A 15,473-nucleotide genomic window follows, 5' to 3' on the forward strand; every position below is an offset into this window, starting at 1 on the left:
GTATGCGGCCCCGCCCTCTTAAGCAGCCCAATCATTGGCTGGTGTTTGATAGCTGCTGGGTCCCGCCCACCCCCGACATCACCACTGAATTTTGACAACTGGTCTCTCTCTGCATTCAATTACTTATGTCAGTTTCACACACAGTTACACTATATCGGCTCAGTGCAAAACCTGCCAGTGCCAACCAGTGTCATCTGTCAGTGCATCTGTACTGAGGACATAAAGTGTGTGGTAGAGTGACAGGATCAATCAGGGGGGAGTGGAGTGGGAGAGTTTATGAGATGGAGGGGGGGGGGGGAAGAAAAAAAGAAGAAAAAAAAAAAAGAGAAAACACCATATCGGTTGACCTCTACACCACAATGTATATTGGTGCATTGCCACACATTGTGCTGGCTGCTCTACAATGCACATGCATAGACAAGGTTTCTGAAAATGTAACAAACTATATGCCAATTATACATAGAGCTATTATGGGCAATGAAAACACAGCTGATTCTGTTGTAACTGAGTCAGATGCACAATAAATACTAGTAAATTAGCAAACCACAGTGAAAACCCTATTCCAATAAAACCACAAAACAGAGAAACTGAAACCATGCCACATTATGGTTTTAATGAGGAGTTTATTCACTGTGGTCTGCTAATCTACTTAGTTCCCTCTTCTGCCAAAGGAGGTCACACAGCTTTTCTGTTAAAAATGAAAGTATTCACAAAAATATAAAAAACAGATAAGACTTATGAATCACATATGGTGCTATTAATATTAAACCAAAAGGAAATCCTATGCATGTAACCAAAGATCACAATTTATAAAACAAACTGCTGCATACTGAGGTAATAAATCAAATGTTTGTGGAGCCACTAATCTAGGTCAGATCCACTTAACTGATATAGCAAGGTGGCAGCTGTCAATCACTTTCTATCCCAAGAAGCAGTCCAAACACCTAGAATTTACTAGAGGAAAAGGGTTTGGCAAGAATAAAAAAAAATACATTCCAATGTGACCAAATATTGCTTGTGCCGGATCAATGGGCCAAGCCAGTCTCGGTCTTGTCAGTTAATATGTTTAAATGCTCAGTATCATTTTGCACGTTTTTTTCATTATTACATGCCTACTCAATACTCTTGGAATTTGAATATTTTGTAATTTTTGGCTTTAAGAAAGCATACAAAGGAAGTAGCAATAATAAGCCTTGTAGGTTACTAGAAACTGGTGCACATGTTTCTAATACACTGACAGAAAGGGCCTCTTAAAAACCTAAAAAGTGCGCGCAGGTGGCCAAGTCCATACGCCGTACAGACCTCATATCTCCCTCTCCTATAAGCTTATGGTCACTTCAATGACCATAAGCTTATATCAGAATTGTTCAGCAGACTCTGCTGAGTCTAATGTGACCGCCCCCCCCCCCCCCCCCAACCACCCACACCACCGTCTACCTGTCCCCTGCCACTCCACCTCCCGCCGCTAACTTTCAATTAGAACTACTCCCCCCCCACTCTCCCCTTTTATCCCCTTCACTCCCCAGCACTGGATTACCCCCCCCTCCACCTGATCTGACCCCCCCCCCCCCCCCCCAGCAAACCCATGCTCTGCAGCCACCATCATTAGCCAGCGTCCCTCATTTGCCACTCCCGCCACCTTTAGGTGCTGCACGGTGCTTGGGGGTATCAAGATGTGTACCCCCAATACCTCCGATCACCTCCCATACTGCCCCTGCACCCCCAATCCATGGCCGCTCCGAGCGGCATCTCTCCTTCCCTCCCTCCGCCTGCAGCTTCTCCCTGCACAGATCTCCTATGATCTGTCAGGCTGGAGATCACGTGGAGGAGCAGTGAGGGGGGGGGGGGGGGGGGGCTTGGTAGACTTGTATATACCAAACCCCCCTCCCTGTACAACGGATATAGGCAGCGACCGCTGCTATATCCACTGACTGCTGATCATTGTAACCGCGAGTGTTACAATGTATCAGACTGTCAATTCATGAATGAATGGACAGATTCTATTCATTCATGTAAAGTGTTACAGAGAAGGACTATCTTCAGTCCTTTTCTCTGTCTCAAAACCAGAGATATGGGGGCCGGTCTAGACCTCTGATATCTCACCAAAATATTGCGCTGCCTTAAAAATCAGTAGCACCTTTTTATTCTACTGGCCATGTGCTTTCAGAAAATATATGGTTGGGGGGGGGGGGGGGTCTTTTACAAATTCTGCAAGCTGTAAGTGAAAAATAAAAACCTCCAGATTGAGAAATTTTTGGGTACGTTCGATTTTCACCATTTTGCAAAAAGGCGCAATGTAAAAATAAATTTTTTGTTATTTATTAACTCCATACAGGTTAAGCTTTTATATTTAGTAGGGATTTAGCAGGAATTTTGTAAAATTAGCTGTGTTTTTGTCTGCTAATAATGGTTTTAGTGTATTTTTTGTGAATATATTGGTTTGTTAAACATTTGCGCAAATACCGCAGGGTCTAAAAAAATCAGTAGCACCTTTTTATTCTAGAGGTCTTATGCTTTCAGAAAATAGGATTTTTTTAAAACAGCTTACCTGTAAAATCCTTTTCTTTCGAAGGACATCACGGGACACAGTAATTACTGATGGGTTATATAGGGTATCACTGGTGATTGGACACTGGCACACCCTATCAGGAAGTTCAACCCCCTATATAATCCCTCCCCTTGCAGGGATACCTCAGTTTTGTAGCCAAGCAATATAGTGTATTAGAAGAGGGGCGGGACCTCTGTGTCCCGTGATGTCCTTCGAAAGAAAAGGATTTTACAGGTAAGCTGTTTTAAAAAAATCCTATTTTCTTTCTCGAACATCACGGGACACAGAGCTACAGTAATTACTGATGGGATGTCCCAGAGCAATGCTACCTGAGGGGGGGGGGGGAACCATGACCAAGTAGGGTGCAATCAGACCTGAGGACCCTGTACCGCTGCCTGCAGCACACTACGCCCAAAAGGCGATATCCTCATGCCTTCTCACATCCACCTGATAGAATCTGGTGAATGTATGAACTGAACTGAAGACCAGGTTGCGGCCTTGCAGATTTGAGCCATAGAGGCCCGGTGATGCACTGCCCAAGAAGCACCAATAGCCCTTGTGGAATGTGCCCTGATCTGAAACGGAGGAATCTTCTGTTTCAAACCGTAAGCTTGAATGATCAATTGTCGAATCCATTTAGAAATGGTAGCCTTTGACGCTGCCTGTCCTCTATTGGGACCCTCTGGCAGCACAAACAAAACATCCGTCTTGCGGATCTGAGCAGTTGCCCCGAGATAGGCCTTAACTGCTCTTACTACATCCAACGAATGTAGAGATCTCTCTTCCGGAGAACAGAGATCTGGAAAAAAGGAAGGCAGAACAATGTCTTGGTTTAAATGAAAATCAGAAACCACCTTCGGTAAAAAAACTAGGATGAGGGCGCAGTACCACAATATCCTTGTGTATAATCAAATAAAGCTCCTTACAGGAAAGGGCTGCTAATTCTGAAACTCTTCTAGCAGAAGAGATGGCCACCAGAAAAATTAACTTCCTTGTCAACAAGACCAAAGGAATCTGACTTATTGGTTCAAAAGGCTGTTTCTGTAACACAGCCAGGACCAAGTTCAAGTCCCAGGGGTTTAGGGGCGCTTTAACCGGAGGATTAAGACGCATCACCCCCTGTATAAAATTTCGGACCAAAGAATGCAAAGCAAGTGGCCGTTGAAATAATACTGATAAAGCCGAGACCTGGCCCTTGATGGTACTCAAGGCCAGCTTCATCTCTAATCCTAACTGTAGAAAATCAGGAATTCTAACTATGACATATTTCCTGGGATGCCAACCTCTGGATTCACACCGGGATACATAAGCTTTCCAGACTCTATGATAAATCAACCTGGAAGCTGGCTTCCTTGCATTAATCAAGGTAGATATGACAGGACCTGAAAGCCCTCGACTCTTCAGAACGTGGGTCTCAATAGCCAAACCGTCAAATTTAGCGTTTGTAAGGCAGGATGGAACACTGGACCTTGAGATAGGTCTGGGCGTACCGGTCGTGTCCACGGGGAACCCACCATCATCCTTACTATTTCTGCATACCAAGTCCTTCTGGGCCAAGCGGGGGCCACCAGAAGTACCAACTTCCTTTCCTGCTTGATCCTGCGAATGAGTCGTGGCAGTAGCAGAATAGGCGGGAATGCGTAAATCAGTGAGAACTGATGCCACGGAATCACCAACGCATCCGTCCCGCATGCAAGAGGATCCCTCGTCCTTGCCACATATCTGTCTATCTTTTTGTTGAATCAGGATGCAAAGAGATCTACATCTGGGACCCCCCCATCTTTGGCATATGGCCCAAAAGACATCGGGGTGTAGAGACCATTCCCCTGGGAGTAACTGCTGGCGACTTCGATAGTCCGCCTGCCAGTTCTCTATCCCTGGAATAAAAACTGCCGATATGCATGGCACATGCATCTCTGCCCAGACTAAAATCTGGTTCACCTCCTTTTGAGCAGCTCGGCTCCGGGTGCCTCCCTGATGATTGACATAAGCCACTGCTGTGGCATTGTCGGACTGGATCCTGACCGGGCAGCCCTGTAACCTGAGAGTCCCGGCTTTTAGGACTAGATATACCGCCCGGATCTCCAGAATGTTGATGGGTAAGGTCCTCTCTGTCTTGGACCATATCCCCTGAACCGCAGACTGTTCCAGAACTGCTCCCCAACCTGACAGACAGGCATCTGTTACCACCGTCCAGGTAACCAGTAGAAAGGATTTCCCCTTCTGCAGGTTTTCGGGTATGAGCCACCAATTGAGGCTCTGACACACCGCATGCAACAGGTGCATCGGAAAGTCTAATGCCTGAACCTTCTTGTTCCAGGTTGACAGAATACCGTGTTGCAGCATTCTTGAATGAAACTGAGCATAGACAACTGCTTCGAATGGAGACACCATCTTCCCTAGCAGCCTCATACAAAGGCGGACAGAAGGACCCTTCTTGGTCCTGATTGCCAGAATCAGCTCCCTTAAAGCAATGATCCTTGCCTGAGGTAGAAATACTTTCTCCTGGCTTGTATCTATGATCAGACCTAAATACTCCAGTCTTCTTACCGGTTTTAGGAAAGATTTTTCTAGGTTGAGGATCCAACCTAGGTGTTACAGATACTTGACTGTGGATCTCAAGTACCCGTTCAAGGAGGCTACCGACCGGTCTATCAATAGCAGGTCGTCTAGGTATGCTATGACAGCTATACCCTGAGCCCTTAGTCTGGCCAGAGGAGGGGCTAAGACCTTTGTGAACACCCGTGGTGCAGTGGCTATCCCAAAAGGCAGAGCCACAAACTGGAACTGGCGCCCTCCTACCTCGAAGCGCAGAAACTTCTGATGAGCAGGAAAAATGGGCACATGCAGATATACATCTCTGATGTCTATCGATGCCAGAAATTCTCCTCCCTTCAGGGTAGAGACTACTGTCCGGACTGATTCCATGCGGAAGGACTGAATCCTTAGGAACCGGTTCAGATCCCTTAAATCCAGAATGGGTCTGACATCCACATTTGGTTTTTGGACCGTAAAAAGGTTGGAATAGAAGCCCAATCCCTGGTCCTTTGCGGGAACCATCATAATGACCTCCTGCGACAAAAGTCGCTCTAACGCTAGAAGGAGCGACTGCTTCTTCTCCCTGGATCTCTGGGAACACTTGATCTGAGGAACCGAGGAGAGGGAAAATTCCAGCTTGTACCCTAAGGTTACCGTGGAGATTACCAATCTGTCCTGGAAATCCTCCTGCCAGATCCCTGAGAACTGTCGCAGTCCCCCCCCCCCCACTCGAGTGAGTGGGGGCACCCCCTCATGCAGAGGTCTTAGTGTATTGCCTAGTAGGCTTCTTCCCCCAGGACTTCTTTTGTCCCTGGGGTTGACTCTTGTCTCTGGACCCAGATGGACGCGGCCGTCGAGACTGCCTGGAGGCTGAAGCCCCCGGCGCTGGGGAAAGAGTCCGTTTGAAAGAGGGACGCTTACTCTTCTTCTGAACAGGTAAGAGAGTGCTTTTCCCACAAGAGATTCTCTTGATATAGTTATCCAAGTCCTCTCCAAAACAACCTTTCACCACGAAATGGGAACCCCGCCAGGAGCTTCTTACATGGTGCTTCGGCTGACCAATTTTTCAACCATAGGATTCTACGTATATGCACCAACCCCAGTGAAAGACGGGAGGTTTGCACAATAGAATCTCTAATGGCGTCAACCACAAAGCATAAGGCCGCTGGAAGGTTAGCAAACCCCTGGGCCTGCTGTTCAGGTAATACTTTGATGACCTGCTTAACATGGTCTCTTAAGTATTGACAGACTCCAATCACTGCTACTGCAGGTTGAGCCACTGAACCTGCTAAGGAAAAAACATCCTTCAATAGGGATTCCATCTTTTTATCTACAGGATCCCTGAGCATCTGAGCATTGTCTACAAGACAAGTCAGACTATTATTTAAGGAGGAAATGGCGGCATCAATGGCCGGTATTCCCCACATTTTAATAAACTTTTCTTCCATTGGATAAAGTGTTGAAAACGTTCTCGGCGGAAAAAAAACGTTTGTCTGGGTGATCCCACTCAGAATAAATGAGCTTTTCAAGTAAATTATGAACAGGAAAAGCCTGTGCTGCTTGGAAAGGTTTCAGTGACCCCAAAACAGAAGAGGATTCTTTAGCAGTTTCAGGTAGGGGCAACTTAAATGTGGAGCGGACCAATCCAGTAAGGATCTGCACTAAGACTTTCTCCTCTTGGGAAGTCGCAGAGGGTCCCTCTCCACCTGATTCCTTTATCCCAGAGCTCCTCTTCCTGAGGATCTTGGGGAACAGAGGAAGGCCTAGTACGTTTTCTTCCACTGAGTGAAGCTGTAATCACGGCCATTAATCTTTCCTCTAAACCATTAATGGTTGAGGAAAAAACCTCTTGTGTAATATATACAGGGGCTGAAGTGCCAGAAGCAGGTGTAGCCCCTGACCCAGACGGCTCTCCCTGGCTAGCCGTCCCTGGCCCTTCAGGGGAGGAGGATGCTGCTGACAGGGGGCCCTCAGAACCTGAACGAGATCCCCTAGTGTCTCTGGTTCTTGGGGTGTTTGATCCTCTTCTACCCATAGTGCAAAGCAACAAGGTGTGAGGTATCCAAAATGAACACTGCCTGCTGAGCGATGTAGTCTGGCTAAAAGCCTTGCTACCAAATGCTCATTTTGGTGTTACTTCAGTAAATGCTGCCTAGGAGAATGCCTGTGTCCCACCTTACATGCGACCGTCAGTGTCCCTCCAAAGGCTGTGTGCACCTGTACAGAGTGCCTTTAATAGCCTGCAGCTGGCCTGAGTGGGAGTCTAAGCACCTGTGCTGACGTCCTGCCCCCCCCCCACTGACCCCCCCCCCCTCGAATTTCAAAAAAAAGAGCGCTTCCCGCGCTGGCCGAATCTCTCCTGAAATACTATGGAGGAAGGCTGGGGGAGGAGGGAGAGAGGCTGGTAGTGAAGAGCCTGCCTAAAAAACGTCAATGGCGGCCAAAGGAGCGGTGCCCGAGCGGTATAACCGCTTTCTAGACCCCTGCTCTAGCCTGGGGGGAACATTCAATCATGAGAAATCCCCCCCTCTATCCTACCTTGGAGCCGGAGCGCTGTGAAAACTTGTGCAGCATGAACACTTGAGACAGACATCAGCATGTGAAGGTATGTGCTCTTGGCAGCCCCCGGTTGTCACAATAGGCATAGCATGCATTTACCTTAAAGGAGAAACCTACTAGAATTAGAAAATTCTGTGGAATCTCCTCTTACCTTATCCAGCCGCAGGGTTCAGTTTACACAGACCCAATCTTCAACTCTCACGGTGGGCTCCATTTGAACAACGGTTAGAGACTGGGGCCCCCTATGAATAGGGGGATCCTGCAGTTCTGGGCCTGTAAAGCACCCGGCTAGAAATTAGGCTAGAAAACCAATTTTCTAATATGCGGGGTCCAGCTCTCTAAAAAGAGAAGCGTTACAGTAAAACCTCGTTTCTTCGGACACGAGGCCCGGGTACCATCCAATTCGGCCTAGAAAGGACACATTGAATGGATCCGGTCTGCCTGGCTTGCCCCAGTATAGGATATAGAATATTCCCTTTGGAGCTCAGCACAGGACATCTTTACACGTCCATCACCTAAGACACTGGCGTAAAAACTGAGGTATCCCTGCAAGGGGAGGGATTATATAGGGGGTTGAACTTCCTGATAGGGTGTGCCAGTGTCCAATCACCAGTGATACCCTATATAACCCATCAGTAATTACTGTGGCTCTGTGTCCAGTGATGTTCAAGAAAGAAATATGGTTTTAGGGGTTTTTTTTTTATAAATTTTGAAAGCTGCAAGGGAAAAATAAAAACCTTCAAATTGTTCGCAAAAAAAGGATATTTACATTTTTGCGTACCTTTGATTTTCATCATTTTGCAAAAAGGCGCAATGTAAAAAATTACAAATATTTGTTATTAACTCAATACAGGTTAAGCTTTTATATTTAGTAGGATTTTGTCAAATTTGCTGTGTATTTATCTGCTAAGCATGATTTCAGTGGATTTTTAGTAAAACTATTGTTTTGATAAACATTTGCGCAAATATGGGGGACCTTAGAAATCAGTGGCACCTTCTTTTTATTCTACTGGTCATGTGCTTTCAGAAAATACATTTGGGGGGTCTTTTACAAACTTTGAAAGCTATAAGTGAAAAATAAAAGAGCAAAGGAAAAAATTAGCAAAAATGGTCTGGCCACCTGAGGGTAAAAATGGGAGCACAAGGCCTGGCAGTGAAAGGGTTAAAGCTTCCCTGTCGCAAAAACAACTGAACTAGAAACAGTACTTGCACAGAAGGATGTAATTACTTGCCTATCTCACTGCCCATGCCTCAGAAGATTGATCCATTAAAAAGGAAAGGACATCCCCCCTTACCCAAGTCTCTGCAGAAGCCAATACTTTTGGGAGTGCTGACCTGCTGTGTCGCGCGCCCCAGCCCCCACCCCCCCCCCCCGCAGTGTTCTAAGGTTTCTCCGCTGACCTTTACATAATTGTAAGACCAAGAGCTGCAGGAGATTGATGCTCCCGGGGGTGTGCTGTACAAGCTTTCGGGAAGGATTCTCTACACTGAAGCAGTGTTTGGAGGTGTGTTAAAACTGAAATGCTTATGAAGTTAAAACTAATGCTTATCTAATTACACCCCCTGCCCCCCCCCCCCCCGGTACCACATTTGGCACCACTTCGGGGGGTACCTGTTTTTTACAGGTACCCTTTCCCCACTTTCAGGAGACCGGGCCACAGCTCAGTCCCCCTCCTCCTCCCTCCCCTTCTGCCGGGCCAGTGAGAGCTTTGCGCATGCGCAGTAAGGACCCGGCCGTGAAGCCGAAAGTCTACACTGCCGGGTTCCCTTACCCGCAATGGCGGTGGCAACACCAGACCAGCTGATGGAAACATCAGCTGCAGTGCCGACATCACTTGACTCCAGGGTTGGAGGCTGATTATTAATTTTTAAAGGGGAGGGTGGAACTTCACTTTAAGCATCTACATTCTGCTTTACAGTCCAGACATGAGGTTTACTGAGCATGGGCAGAGTGCCCCCAAAGCTCCATACTATCAGGAGATGGATTGGGGACTGTGGAAGAAGGGGAGGATCAGGAGACATGATCAAACGATCTTTTTACACAATGGACAGGATTAACCCCTTAGGTTCCACCATAACAAGCATGCTTTACTCCACAAACTGATTTTACCGTTGTGGATTTAGTAACACTTTAAACCAGCACTAAAACATATAACATGGGTAAGTTCAGAAATAATACAGTCATATCATAAAAGTAATAAAGAATATTAGGGAAAATGAATCTTACCAAATCTTCTGCTGTCACTGGCTGTCCTTTCTTGTCACTAGCTACAACCATCTTTCCAAATCTCTCCTTCATGTCACGGAGACTGTCAGTTAAGGCAAGTATAGCCATAATCTCGCTTGCAACAGCAATGTCAAATTGAGCCTAGAAAGCAAAATAAAAAGTGATGCAAGTTTAAGTTTCAGAAAATATACTGTTAGTATCACAGTACTGAACAAGGTTAAAGTTGTTGGCCTTAACTACCTCCCACCCGGCCACTGCACATAAGCGGCTGGGTGGTCCTTTCCTCATTCTGAGTGGACGTTCAGGAACGTCCCTCAGTTCGAGTGCTCACAGCATTGGCCATGAGGTGCGCTGCGGCTCGATCCTGTCCAGCTGAGCAGAGATCAGGATATGGGTGCTGTGATTGGCCCTCCCGATCACCTGACAGCTGTGTCCAATCACAGCCGTCACTATGTAAACAGAGACGCGTTTCTCTGTGACAGTTCTCCCCGCTGAGATCAGTGTGCGTGGGGGGGATATCTGCAGATCTGTGACAGCTCTCTGTGCGAGGATGATTTTACACAGAGAGCGGTTACAGATCACCCCACAAAGTACACCAAGCACCACTGATACCCCTGTCCCTATACACGTCAGTGTCCCCATAAAAAAAAAAAATGCTGTCTGTCCCATCGCTCCCAACACCAAATAAACACTGGTTAGGGTTATTTTTACCAAAGAAATGTAGCAGCATCATTTTTGGTCAAAATGTATCAAGAGAAATTACTTATTTGCAAAATTATATAACAGAAACTAAGAAAAATGCTTTTTTTTTTTTTTAATTTTTGTTTTTTTTTTTTTTTATTTGTAGCATAAAAAAAAAAAAAAAAAAAAAGCCAGTGGTGATTAAATACCACCAAAAAAAAGATCTATTTGTGTGAAAAAAATGATAATAGGATTTTTATTACAGCTTACCTGTACTATCCTTTTCTTGGAGTACATCATGAGACACAGAGCCTTAAGTAATTACTTAATGGGTTAAAGGCCACCTTCAGGTTTTGACACTGGTATACCCAATCAAGGAAGTTCACTCCCTATATACCCCTCCTCCTTGCAGGAGCACATGTGTTTTTGTAGCAAATCAATATACTTAAATCCCAAAAGAGGGGAGGGACCTCTGTGTCCCATGATGTACTCCAAGAAATGGATTTTACAGGTAAGCTGTAATAAAAATCCCATTTTCTTTATCGTACATCATGGGACACAGAGCCTTAATTACTTAATGGGACGTCCCATAGCAATGCTACTTGGGGGGGGGGGGGGAGACAACCCGCAGGGTAACCCCAGACTTGAGGACTTATACTGCTGCCTGCAGCATAGTGTGCCCAAAGGTGATATCCTCATACCTCCTTACATCCACCTGATAAAATTTTTGTGAATGCATGCACTGAAGACCAAGTTGCGGCCTTACAGATCTGACCCATGGAGGCCTGGTGACGCACTGCCCAAGAAGCACTAACAGCTCTGGTAGAGTGCACCTTAACTTGAAAAGGAGGAATCTTACCCCTTAATAAGTTTGAATTATAACTTGCCGAATCCACTTAGCGACAGTGGATTTCGATGCTGCCTGTCCCTTCTTAGAACGCTCTGGCAGAATACATAAGACATCAGTCTTAAGAATCTGAGCAGTTGTCTTTAAAGAGGAGTTCCTATTTTTTTAAAAAAATGAAAAAAGTCAGCAGCTACAAATACTGCAGCTGCTGACTTAATAAAATCGGACACTTACCTGTCCCACGGTCCAGCGATGCGGGGGATAGAAGCCCTGCTCGTCTCCCCCTCCTTTCGGCGGCGCCGGCATTGCAACTGTGGGCGCCGGGCTGTGGCTTCACAGCCGGGCACCCACTGTGCATGCGCGAGCGGCACCCGGATTGGCCGCTCAGTCATCTGGGACCTGTAATGTGTCCCAGATGATTGACAAGAGGGAGGGAGCAGAGCTGAGCCCTTCCTGCACCGAGGGGAAGTGATGTCACCAGCTCAGGCACTACGAGGGACCCCTTAGCAACAGGCATTTAGAGGCAAGTTAAAAAAAAAAAAAATTTTTTCCAAATGTTTTTTTTGTGTTTTTTTTTTTTTTTTTTAGGCACACGTTCATGCATTTTTTTTTTTTATTTTGGGTGGAACACCATTTTAAATAGATTCTCACTGCTCTCACCACATCAAGACAATGTAGTGACTTTTCTTCCCTGGAACATGGTTTTGGAAGGATGGCAGGACAATATCTTGGTTCAGGTGAAAACCTGAAACCACTTTTGGCAAAAGTCTGGACGAGGGCGTAACACCACTCTATCCTCATGAATAATCAAATCTGGCTCTTTTCAAGAAAGAGCAGCCACCCTCCTTGCTGAGGATATAGCAACCAAAAACACCAGCTTCCTTGTCACTAAGGGAATATGTTGTATCGGTTCAAATGGCTGTTTTTGTAACACTGACAAAACTAAGTCCCAAGGGCTTAAAGGTAGAGGTTAACCAATATGGGTTTTTCTCTGGCCGATGCGGATGCTTAGAAATCACGGCGGCCAATGGCCGATATATGAGGCAGATTTTTTTTTTTTCCCCTTCACCGTCATAAGGGGGCATGGTCACCGGGTGATGCTGACCACACCCTCTAAAACGTCACAGTTCCAGCATGCCCAGGGACTGTGACGGCATAAGGGGGCGGGGTCACCACCTATATAAGTCATAGCGGGGCGCTCAGAGAGCATTGCAGCTGGAGAGAGCGTCGTGTCAACATCGGAAGAAGAGAAGAAGGAAGAAGAGAAGAAGGAAGAAGAGAAGAAGGAAGAAGAGAAGAAGGAAGAAGAGAAGAAGGAAGAAGAGAAGGCGGCAGAAGTCCAGGCCACCGCTAGCATAAGAGCGGCAAGAGAGCAGAAGATATCGGAGGAGCCCGGCAGAAGAACCGGAGAGACCCCCGAAGTCGGAAGAAGACCCCCGGATCTGTCTAATAAAATTAGTTTAAAAACCTGTGTAGTGTGTTTTTTTTTTATTGACAATTTTTCCCTAGGTGAATGGGTAGGGTTACCATACTCATTCACATAGGGTGGGGGGCCAGGATCTGAAGGCCCTCTTATTAAAGGGGGCTCCCAGATTCCGATAAGCCCCCCGCCAGCAGACCCCGACAACCAACGGCCAGGGTTGTTGGGAAGAGGCCCTTGTCCTCCCTTGTCCTCATCAACATGGGGATAAGGTGTTATGGGGTGGGGGGGCCCACAGGGCGCTCCCTCCCCCAAAGCACCCACCACCCCATGTTGAGGGCATGCGGCCTGGTACGGTTCAGGAGGGGGGCGCTCGCCCATCCCCACCCCCTTTCCTGACCGATCGGGCTGCGTGCTCAGCTAAGGGTCTGGTATGGATTTTGGGGGGGACCCCACGCCGTTTTTTCGATGTAGGGGTTCCCCTTACAATCCATACCAGACCGAAGGGCCTGGTATGCTCCTGAAGGGGGAACACATGCCGTTTTATTTAAAATTTGGCATGGAGTTCCCCCTCAAAATTCATACCAAATAGTGCCAGGGATCCAAGTCGGATCCCTGTTCAATACGAGTCGGTACCCTGTCGGGTTGCCATGGAAATGGCAAACTGCAGCTAAACGCAACCGCAGCTAATCGAACTGTGCAAATGCAGCTGATCGCAGTGCCTGGAGTCTTAAATTTCACAGAAAAAAAAAACATGCTTTTAACTAAGGCAGAATAGCTGTCCGTGTGAAAGGCGCCTTAGACTTTAAATGGTTGAACTGAAAACTCCTACACAGGGAGTTCAGTCCATTGATAAGTATAAACATTGTATCTCTTTGCTTCTTTTTTCAGACTTGGCAGGCTGCCCAGATAGGAGAGATAAGTCTCCACAGGAAGACTTCAGACAACTTGCATTGACTTCTATTACAGAAGTAATTTGCAAGTCACGCTGAAGTTTTAGATCAGCCTTTTTTATCAGCACAATCGGCCGATGACGATTAATTAAAAAAGGCCAAAAATCAGCCAATATATCGGTCGACCTCTACTTAAAGGTGATATAACTGGCAGACTAATCTGCATCACCCCTTGTATAATACCCCAGGCTAAGAATGCGTTTTTTGAAATAAAATCGATAAGGCTGAGACTTGGCCCTTAATAGTACTCAAGGCCAACTTCATCTCTACGCCCAATTGTAGAAAGGCAAGAATTCTGCCTATGATATATCTCCAAGGGTGTCAACCCTTGGATTCACACCAGGAAACCTAAGCCTTCCAGACTCTATAAATGTATAGTTCTGGAAGTCGGCACCTGTGAGAGCCGGTCTGGCCTTAGTGGAAGGGACCCTGGATCCTCCACTGCCATTGTTACGATTTCTGCATACCATGACCTTCTGGGCCATGCTGGTGCCGCCAGAATTACCGTCTTTCTTTCCAGCTTGATCCTGCAAAGTCATCGAGGCAGCAATTGAATAGGGGGAAATGCATAGATCAGTGAAAGCTGATCCCAAGGTATCACCAACGCATCTGTTCTGCATGCGAATGGATCCTTTGTTGTGGACACAAAGTTGACTATGTTGAACTGAACGTTAGAAGATCTACGTCCGGAGTCCCCCATCTTTGACAAACAGCCTGAAAATATATGTCAGGGTGAAGAAACCATTCCCCTGGGAATAGCTGCTGGCTACTTAAGTAGTTCGCTGGCGAATTCCTGTATTTCCGAAATGAAGACTGCCGATAGGCATGGAATATTTCTTTCCGCCCAAGTTAGAATATGGTTCATCTCTCTGTGCTGAGAGATTTTTGGTGCCCCCTTGGTGATTGGTATAGGCCACAGCCGTAGCAGTGACGGATTGGATCCTGACAGGACAATCCCTTAACCAGGAAGTCCAGGTCTTTAGAGCCAGACGCACTGCCCAAATCTCTAGGATGTTGATGGGCAAGGCTCTTCCAGTTCTTGACCACTGTCCTTGGACAGTTGTCTACTTTAGTACTGCTCCCCATCTGTGGCATCTGTCGTTACCACTTTCCAGATAACAGGTCAGAAGGATTTTCCTTTCAGCAGATTCTGGTTAGTAACCACCAATTGAGGCTTTGGGACACCCTTGAGGACAGCTGCATTGCAAAGTCCAAAGCTTGGATCGTCTTGTTAGCAGATAGAATATTGTTTTGCAACAGTCTTGAATGGAACTGGGCATAAGGAACTGCTTTGAATGAAGCCACCATCCTTTCAAACAACATCATGCAAAGGCGAATGGAGGGATCTCCTTTTGACCTGACCTTCCGCACCAACTCTCTTATGAAGTTGTATTTTGCCTGGGCAAGAACACTATTTTTCTGGGCTGTATCTATGAGCAGACCCAAATACTCCAGCTTTTTTTAGCTGTTTTAAAGGGAGACTTCACTAGGTTAAGAACGCGACCCAGAATTTTCCAGGTAACTGGGTGTAATGCGTACACCTTACTCCGAACACCAATTGGTCTATTAGCAATAGATTGTCTAGATATGGCAAGACTGTTTAAGCCCTGTGCCCTTGACCTTGCTAGAGGTGGGGCTAGCACTTTTGTGAACACTCGGGTGCTGTAGCTGGCCCGAAGGGCAAGGCGATATACTGAAAT

The 15,473-nt window shown here is 46.5% G+C and overlaps 1 protein-coding gene across 1 annotated transcript in view; it reads right to left on the reverse strand.

Annotated features, from left to right (window-relative positions):
- The window catches only part of MTHFD1L (methylenetetrahydrofolate dehydrogenase (NADP+ dependent) 1 like), a 455,506-nt gene that overhangs the window by 284,972 nt on the left and 155,061 nt on the right, over positions 1-15,473 (reverse strand). Inside the window, exon 18 of the mRNA XM_073627780.1 lies at positions 9,873-10,013. Within this exon, the coding sequence (XP_073483881.1) occupies positions 9,873-10,013 (141 nt within the window). The remainder of the gene's footprint in view (positions 1-9,872; positions 10,014-15,473) is intronic.

This window comes from Aquarana catesbeiana, linkage group LG04 (genome assembly GCF_042186555.1).
Source record: "Aquarana catesbeiana isolate 2022-GZ linkage group LG04, ASM4218655v1, whole genome shotgun sequence".
Classification (NCBI taxonomy): Eukaryota; Metazoa; Chordata; class Amphibia; order Anura; family Ranidae; genus Aquarana; species Aquarana catesbeiana.